Raw genomic sequence first — 10,248 nt, 5'->3', positions numbered from 1 at the left:
ATTTTAGAAATAGCGCCATCTATTACTATATCCTCGAACCAATTTGGTCAATCATTCGACATGACAGCATCGCGTTAGAACAAATGTCATATGACAACAGAAACAAACATGGCCGCATGGCTTGGTGACAGTGGTTTCTCCGATAACCTCGAACAAAGCGATGATTTTTTAGTCGAAGATTTTAGTGTTGATCTAAATACAAACAATAATTTCGAGTCTTTTGGTAAAGATATTAGTAATTTTCAACTGAAGGAAATTGTTAAAAAGGAAACCGAGTCTACAATCTCGGAAAATAATGTTTTTGTTAACGAATCTCAAGGAGCGACAAAATTGTAAGTTATTACAGAAAATAAGTTTCGCAAATTCATTTTTTTTTCATTAATTTTTCCTATTTAACTCATTAATAAAACTTGTTTTTGCACGGTTTCTAATCTACAATCAGCTGTTTGTCAATATATTTGTTTCTCTTTCTCACCCGTTGAGTTGTATGTAAGGGCTCTTTTTCTTGAAATTTCATTTTTGGGCATTCTATTTTGGTACATTACCATCACGATGCAATGTGAATATACTAAATTTGTGTTTTATAATGACTAGGGTATTATCATAACTAATGATGAAAAGGTAACTTACATTACATTTAATTGTCTTATTTATTAAACATAACAAACTGTTGCTCCTAACATATCGTATCGTATTTCGCCAAATTATTCCATTTAACACTGGATGAGTTTGTGTTCTCTGTTTTACCGACTTAACTTTTTCCTTGCAAACGACTACTTTGCTCTAATTTAAAGATAATAAATCATTTATTTTTGTCAATAGATTCATCTTTACAATAAGACATATATTTCCGTGACTGTCTGACTTGTTGTTGACATTGATTTTTCCTCAAATTACCTTTGCTTATAAAATATGTACATAGACAAATATTGAATTTTGTTATTAACGCGCTTTTTACATGATCATATACACTCATATTCATCTTGTAATTAAAATCTCATAGAAAGCTTTTCCATTATGAATATTATCAAAAATGCTTATGTTTAGCATTTTCTTGTCAATGAAATTGCTCATGTTTTAGGTATTTGTTATGTCATATATCTAACTATTACAAGTTTCCTCTAATTAATTTAAAAAATATGTGATAGTATGTGTCAAGGTTATCACATGCAATTATTCATGTATCTTTACAGACACAATGAACCATCATCAGAAACACAAAATCGTGAGTTACCAAAAGTCAATGTGGATAAGTTTAAAAGAAAAGTGGAGGACAATGGAGCACGATATAAATGTGAATATGATGGGTGTGAGCGAACATACAGTACAGTTGGTAATCTTAGAACACACATGAAAACTCACAAAGGTAAGAAAGTTAAAATTTCAACAAATGTAATGTGAATTATGTTATCATAGGTAGGGATAAGTTAGTTCTATAAAAAAATATACAGAATGAAATGGCCAAGGGTAATATAAACATCCTCTCTTGAAACCAATTTAAATTAGTATTAAATAAATCTACCTGACACATATGGCTAAATAAAACTATAAATAGCATTATTAACTATAATGCGATACATCAGATTACAAAATAATGTTCCAATTTTTTCATAATCATCTATATAAATGCCTAGCATATTGTTTGGTATTGTAGTGTTTTAGTGTAAGTGAAGTCCAACCAAGCTGGTCTAAACGGGTCTTTTTAAAATATACTCCAGAGAACAAGTCTGCTTACAGATTAATTTAACTTTTAACTTAAATATAATATATAAAATTAATGATAGATGAGAATTAGAATATAATATACATGGATAAAATTTTAAGACAGCTATGTTCATTTTCTTATGGGTTAATATTTAAACTCAATTGGATTACTGAAATTTTCACATTTCTACTCTTTTTTCCCTATTTGGATGAAGTCTGTTTACATAACATTTATAATTACACAACTAGATATAAAAATACTCTATACATATCAATTGTTCCTATTCAAAGTTCTCCAATAGAACTGAACCTGCAAAACAGCACCATTAGTTTATATTTATAGTGGACAGCCTCTTTTTGTTTCATATAGTGTTATAGTTAGTCTTTCTATTTGAACATCAATTTAATTTAATGTATGATGTGGAACACACATTTATTACAAATACAAGATTAAAGTCAATATTTAATCATATTTTCTCACATATCTGAAATAGGCACTATTATCACAATCAAATAACTATATCTAATCTAATGATAATTTTAATTTCAGGTGATTACAGATTTGTGTGTCCAGTACAATCTTGTAATAAGGCTTTTCTTACTTCATATAGTTTAAAAATTCATGTTCGAGCTCACACTAAAGCCAAACCCTTTATCTGCAACATTGGGAACTGTAATAAAGCCTTCAATACACTGTACCGGTTAGTTAAATAAATTGCTTTTGTTGAGTTGAAATGATGTTAACATATTATACTTATATTTTGAGTTACATTTGGTACTAACCTAACTTACTAAATATAATTAATTATTAATATTGTAATTATTGCAATATTGTTACACATATTGTAATTCAGGGGTTATTATTTGTGTACTAAAATATATAATGCATCGGTAGCATGCTGTCTGTGTCTTATAAATCAGTGAATTTCAAACAGTACCCGGTGGCGCGTTTGCCTAGTGATTTATGGCGAGTTTGGACATTTGCCAATACATGTATCGCACGTACTACATTCGATACTGAATTACACAGTTTCTTTTTCTTTCTCCCGATTAATACATTATTGATATAAACATAAAACGTGAGGGGGCGATAATTGATTACGGACAGATATAAGTCTTAAAGTTTAGAATTTTTATATATTTTTGTATTCATTGACGTCACACTTATCCTTGTTTTAGATGGATTATCTGTATCGGTAAAAACAATTTCTCTTTAAACACCCTGAATCATACTAGATGGAAACTTTACAGGGGTTTCTTCCACCACTTCTGCTCCCAGGGTAGTAACCATGCAATATGAACCAACCCAGCCGAGTTTTGGCCTTGTGTCGAAATGCTAAACGAGTATTATCGACGAGTGAATGCCCAAGGTCAGAGGTCGCATCATGGGGCCGCTTTGAGCCTGTCCACTCCATGGACCGTTCACCGTAGCGATGCTTCCTCGGGAGCTCAACCCTTTTGTTGCTGAGCGCCTAAAAATTATTTACTTTCTCAGCCATTTACCTATGACAAGGGCAACATTGATGTTTTTGGTTTGTTATCGGTTATGGGACAAAATATCTACATAAGAAGCGTATGCAGCTATCGCTTTGGTAACCAGCCAATTAATGACCATGCAATTATTGACACGATAATGTAAAACAAATGTACGCTGGTCGCCGAAAGAAAGCGTCAATAGCTAAGCGCCAGAAGGCGCTGTTTACTGAGAAAAAGTGTCTATATTCGAGCGCCAAAAAGCGCTGTTCTCAACGAAAGGATTCGCTACTTTAAAAGAGGTTATAGCTAGGCAGGTAAATACCATTTTGGCGGCTCTTAAAAAAATATTAAACAATAAGTCTACACAATATCACGATTGACAGAAATAAAGAAAAAAAAACTTAATCACGAGTACACAATGGCATATTTTGTTACATAATTACTCTGTGGCGCTAAAAATGGCTGCTAAGTTTTGTGATATATTATCGTGTCAGTTAAAATAAAACTAACGCGTGTACAGATAAGTGCTTAGTCGTACACGTTCGTTATTCATATACTATCATATTTCCGTATCGATTAGAAAAAAAATGTTTATGAAACTTATATCTTGTCTTTTTCCTTAAAATTAAAGACTGATAAATTTTATTAGAGTTATGTTATGGTAATTCTTAATACTAAACTCAATAATATTATACTACTGTTTGTCGTCGGCTTGTGGGTTACATCTTTTACCCTAGGAGAAGACCTTACGTCTAATCGTAATAATCATGTAATTTAATTAAATTAAAGTTGGTTAAAGTAGTACATAATTACCCAATTAAAACTTAAATAATTAAAGTTGTTGTTCATACCACAGTTCCACTGTTAAAAATGTGGTTTTCTCGTGCGTTCATCACAACTGACTGATTTAGACACTGTTTTTAAGATTATCCAGCCTCCTTAATTGACTTCACGGCTTGTTTATATTCATTGTTTTATGAAATAAATGATCAATTTGATACTTCATCATGAAAACAGTATCCTATTAGTTGGCGACGTACGTTTGCCTTGGGCCTCTTTATTGAATAACAGCATCTACATCCTGGAGGCTTATTATTATATTAAGCTATAAAAACAAAAGAACAATGAATTATATAAATATTTGTTTTGTTTAAAAAGGTAGTCAAGTTTCAACACTTCTTTTATTAGATTAAGAATATATTTCCTATTTTATCGTTTAACTTATTTTAAGACCCAATTTGGGGACTCGTGAGTCTGAGCTGGTACTCTAGTGAGCTGCGATTCCCACGGAGGCTAACCCAAAACTGACGCTATTACCGTTCGATGTTCCTCACGGCCTCAAGTTCGTGTCTCTTGGAAGAGACATCAGTTGTTAACATAGTTTTGCAGACAGCTTATTCGGCAAAAGGTAGTGTAGGAATTAGATAGTATTTCTTGCCTATCTTGCACATTATTCTGCAATAAGCCGTCAGACGATTTTATAACTAGGTAATATCGATTAAATCAACATCACATTGTTTGTTAGTTTTGAAATCGTATATATAATAAATTAAGAAAAATTCACGAAATTTAAGGTTACGTTTAATTAAAACACCTAATTTAATTACTATGTTATTTAATAAATATTTTATATAAAAAAAAATTCAACGTATTATAATCGGGCTATTCAGAATATTGTAAAATAATTTTAAAGTCAACAGTCAATATTTTACAAGTCAGTTACTTGTCTATCAATATACAATACAATAAAGATAAAAAAGTAAAACAAATTGCCTTTGTCGTTTTAAGTGCAAACTTAAAATACATTTATAATCTGTGCCAGACGTCAAAAAATTGACAAGCTGCTATAGTTTTTTGGCAAGTACAATGAAAAGCTTTAAATAACATGACAGGTGATTGATATGTAAAACTGTTGTTTGCGACAATGTTTATGGACTATTTCCACGCAAATAATGTATGTCATAACTTGAAAATGACTTTACCGATTTCATTCGTTCTTCGTATTTTTTATAAGTGTTCTAATACCCTATAGAAGGTTCCTATGAAAAAAAAATTATACAGAAATTTAAACGAAAATTTTGACCGTTCACTTTGAATTTCTCGCGTTTGACTGTTGACACCGCAAATTTAAATTATTGTGTATCGCGTTTAGTAAGTGTATTAATACTTACTAAACGCTATATATATGTGCAACTTCTTGCAATACCACGCGTATTACGCGACCGTATTTTTACCGACACTTTTTTTATTTCACACGCGACATGGTTTAGCACATTAAGAGTTTAAAATACAACTGCTGCATTTCAGTTTCATTTAAAATACATGTTATACCTGTAGTCAAGAGTGTCTAATACAATTGTCACTCATCAAATTTTTAATTTCAGGCTAAAAGCACACCAAAGACTACACAGCGGCGACACATTCAACTGCCATATAGAGAAATGCACAAAATTCTTTACAACGCTAAGTGATTTAAAGAAACACATTCGCACTCACACACAGGAGAGGCCGTACAAGTTAGTATGATTATATCGAAACAAATTCTTAACATCTATGTCTATATACTCCATACATGCTAAAATTTTACCAGTTTTTTTAAATCTTAAAACAGATTAACAACAAATAAGAAGTTAATTAACCACAAGTTATTTCAGCACATAATTTAACACATCAACTTGGTTAGTTTTGTAAAGAGTTGCCTTTGTTAATCGCAATTGTAGAGTTGTCATACCAATGTGCGATAAAGATGACGCACTACTAACCGCTCTTTGGCTTATTTTTTAACGTTCTTTTAATGTCAACCAAAAATTATATGTTCATAATTGTGGAACTTGCAGATGTAATACAGACGGTTGCGGAAAATCATTTACCGCCTCGCATCATCTGAAAGCACATGGGCGTACACACTCTGGTTCACGAATTCAAATAGCTGCCACCTGTGGTACCAATTTTACCACGCCAACCAAGAAGATGCACGCTCCAAACCATAAAGTATGTTTCAAACTTTCACTTACAATTACAGCGTGTAATGTAATAGACTCTAAATTAAAAATTACATAATAAAATAATATACACTACTAGCTGCCTTCCGGCCTCTTCTCGCAGCCCGCACTCCCTTTCGTGAGTGTAAGTTCATAGACTCCATCCTTGGTCATTTTTCAATTGCCAAAAAAAAACATTCTCTTAAAGTTTTGTACCAATAAGGGCTATAGTTTGAAATTATCCCTTTTCCGCCCCATCAATACTCTTACGGAGGGAATTTCATAAAATCCATCTTACCTACGTAGCTTAACTAAACTGACCTCTATTCGACAAACGAACATTCCTACCAAATTTCAAGTATGCCTAATTGTTCCAGAGATTTTGTGATGAGTCAGTACATTAGTGGAAATCTATGTATAGTACTTAATTGTTAGAATATTTAATGGAATCAGGCGTTACCTCGCAGAAGTCCCTCCTAAGTAAGAAAAGGACCAATATTTAGTCACTTCCGCACAAGCAGTGGTAGTCGTGCAATGAAATGCACCGCCCGCCAGCCCGCTGATAAATGCTTATGCGGCAAACAATGCGAATCACACAACCGCCACCACCAAATCACTCAACACGTCTTAGCTCAACTCACTCTGTGTTTGGCATTAATCGGTGTGACATAACTCCTGAAGATGCCCCGTGGAGGGGTGGAAGGAGGGGCGTGGGGCTGGCGGGCGGTGCATTTCATTGCACGACTACCACTGCATGTGCGGAAGTGGCTAAATATTGGTCCTTTTCTTAGTTAGAATATATCTATATTAGTGTTGTAATAACATATAACAACAGCCATATAAAACTTGCTTGCAATAATTTTGATATGAAATAATATTGAGTAAACCAAAGAGATAGTAAAACTCAATGCAAGGTTTATGTTTGTATATTTTAATTCAATTCCCACTTTGTGATAATAGTTTTAATTTAGTTCATAAGAAAACTATTCCACTAATTAAAATTATAATTATCAGAAATAATATCCTATTTAACTAGACAATGGAACTAGGTATAATTAAATCATTCTCAATTTTTCCAAAAATGTGAGTTTAATAGAAAGGGATAAGATAGCGTTTTAAATAAAATTTGATGATTAAATATATAAGAAAACTTTATATGCAGTAAATCAGCATGGATAATGAATTATTTGAAATATGAAGAAAAATAATTCCTTCATCTAGTTCTGTAATAAATTGGATTGTTACTCTACATTGCTTAGCAAAAATTTAACGCTATTACACAATTTAATATAGTCTTTTTATTACTTCGACTGTAAAACAAATAATAGATATATGATAGTGTTACTTATCTAATTAAAAATAATTTATTCTGCAGACCGAATCAGAAACCCATGTTATTCGAAACCACATAACATCAAAGCCGGAAAACAATGGTATGAATTGGGAAGATCTTCTAGAATCTTTTGGAAGAATAACAACAGAGTCCAACTCAACTGATGGCAGCTTAAACGAAATATCTATCGCGGACCCTCTAGCTAGTAATAACGTTAATATCACCGATCTGCTTTTTGATCATGCCACTAATCCAACTGAATTTAACGAAACTAATAATAATATTCCTCTAAGTTACGACTTGAATGCTTTAGTATCATTGCCAGATGTTAATAAAAAATCTAATGAAAATTCTTGGGTGGATGTCAATGATTTACAACCCACTGTTTCAATGACAGAACATCCTATTGATGATCTTAAAGTTAAACTAAAATCCAACGCAATGGAACTTGCGTTAGCCAATGAAGTAGAAGTACAATCTCCATGGGTTGACGTCAGCGCTTTAGCTGCTTCCATACTAGATACCCCTGTAAGTATAAAGGAGAAAACTCCTGAAAACATCTTCACTCTTGCTACATTTGTCCCAACTCACATGCAGAGTTATATAGACCTTGCTTCAGAAATAGCTCCCTCTGCAAATATAATAACCGATAACTCTTTTGATTTAGACACCCCCACTATACTCGATGTCAGCAACAAAGTGTTCAATGACAGTGAATTAGTCTTAAATGTTGGACTTAATGACGAAACAAAGGTAGACACAGGTATAGATGTATTTTTCAAAGATTCATCTAATGATAGGTTTTTAAACACTCCATCTCCATCTAGAGTACAACAGCAAATAGAAATCAATCCAGAAAATTCTGTACTCTTTAATACTGATTTAGCTTTGGAAGATACTCTGTTATTTGATAATGAACCACCATCAGATATGTATGTAGTACAGACAGAAAATATATTTGGTAAAAAATTTGCTAAGAGAAATCCTTTGGAACAGCTAGCAACTGATGCAGGTATTTGTTCCTGTACTAATTGCAGATGTGATCCCATAAATGGTGAATGCAGTAAACATTGTGAAAATGAGAGACATGATGATGCTCCTAAATCTAATTGTACTGATGACAAATGTTCTTGTATAGAGTGCAAATGTAACCATGCTGAAATGAAATGTGCTGTTGGTTGTGGGAAGGCAACTGATACTAATCATAATACCTTCTTACATTATCACAGACGGCATCACAATTCTAGTTTAGAAGAACTAGGTGTTTTCACTTTGCACGAATGTGAGGAAAATGCACCTACTGCAAATATTGACAATTTGCTTTGTACCTGCAATTCTGGTGATACAGCTGGTTGCAGTAAAAAAAACAATGAGGTTCCCAACTCATCTAAGGAACGCTGTTGTGGTAGTGATAAGTCATGCTGTGTGACAATATGTTTCAAAAAGCTGGAAGCCTTTAAACAATTTTTGTCCGATAACAACTTGGTGCATGCTTTAAAAACGCATAATTTTAGTTTAACCGGTCTTTAGTTAGTTGCTTTAAAATGTTGCATTTATGTTGTTAAAAGTATTACACTCCATTCAATATCTCCTGCAAACTAAATATTAACACAGAATAATAGTTTTGTTTGTTTTAACACCTTTGCACATTGGCAGATTTTAAATTGTTCAATGTAATGAAATAATCAACACACCTCTACAATCAAATTGTTATCTTTTAGCAATATATATTGTTGAAGAGATTATAATAAAAATCATTTCACTATTTCTAGTCCCTGTTAGATCCACTGAGTAATGAATGTTATATATTTAATATGTACAATCAGTTCACATTAAGAATGCAGTGTCATATTTTGTTTACCATAGTATGAAAGCTCAACCAAATTGTGTTTCTATAGAAAAGGTTTAATGAATAATAGGCCTAATAAAAATTTAAATCATATGATTGAAGAAAACTTAAATATGATGTTCAAAGAATGAAAAATTGAAAAATGGTCATAATGAACTTGACTTCCTAAAATTTATTTCATGCATTTTTAACGTGAACAAACTTTGTTACTAATTTTCAGTGTATGTCAATATGTTTATCGAATTTTTGTTAACATTTCAAGTTGTATCTCATGTTATATATTTTTATTATTTATTTGCAATTTACTGTAACAGTGCATACTGAAACTTTTCGCCAATCTTGTTATAATATTAAGAATACATTGTACAGAAAAGTAATGATATTGATAAAAAAATATACATACAATAAAAATTAATAGGCTGTGGTGCTAACTCTTAGATTCAAATCAGTCTTATCAGATATTAAATGTTGCCTTAAGAATATATCTTTCGTAAATTGTAATTTTGTTCAGAAAAATATTAATGGAGATTTGATATCAAAAATTTTACAATGTGAATTGAGTACAATTTTTTAAATCACCAAATGGTGCCATATATTTACAAATATTTTTACACTATAGGATTTAAAAAAAAATTATAGTGATAATAAAATTTGGTGCTAAGAAACATGTCAAACGTACTTATGTTCAGTTTAAACTTTACAAATTGTTAAATAATTTTATAAGAGATTTTTTTTTTACTTTTAATAAATAAGCAATATTAAATGCTGTAAGGATCTAGTCGTTAAAATAACAAATAAACGCTTTTTGAGATTCTCGTTTATTTATTGAATCAAAACATTAAAAATTTATAATTATGGAATATAAAGTGAGATCATTACATGCAAGTTCATTAAATGATTTATCT

At 31.6% G+C, this 10,248-nt stretch overlaps 1 protein-coding gene across 2 annotated transcripts; it reads left to right on the top strand.

The window, feature by feature from the left end:
* The first annotated feature begins 108 nt into the window (after positions 1-108).
* On the top strand, positions 109-9,128 carry MTF-1 (Metal response element-binding Transcription Factor-1). Of its 2 annotated transcripts, none has more exons than XM_068774303.1 (6): positions 109-332; positions 1,194-1,366; positions 2,255-2,405; positions 5,565-5,696; positions 6,018-6,171; positions 7,537-9,128. In XM_068774303.1, exons 1-6 carry the CDS (start codon positions 109-111, stop codon positions 9,022-9,024), a joined length of 2,322 nt encoding a protein of 773 aa, XP_068630404.1. In that variant the 3' UTR covers positions 9,025-9,128. The 2 variants fall into 2 exon arrangements, with proteins under 2 accessions (XP_068630404.1, XP_068630405.1); XM_068774304.1 differs by lacking the exon at positions 109-332 and adding an exon at positions 541-621.
* Positions 9,129-10,248: the final 1,120 nt, after the last annotated feature.

Source organism: Battus philenor, unplaced genomic scaffold, assembly GCF_028537555.1.
Source record: "Battus philenor isolate CCGP_79_NKW_IND1 unplaced genomic scaffold, ilBatPhil1.0.hap1 SCAF_7, whole genome shotgun sequence".
NCBI lineage: Eukaryota > Metazoa > Arthropoda > Insecta > Lepidoptera > Papilionidae > Battus > Battus philenor.
Note: the sequence above shows the minus strand (reverse complement) of the source record. Positions and strands in the feature narration are given on the sequence as shown.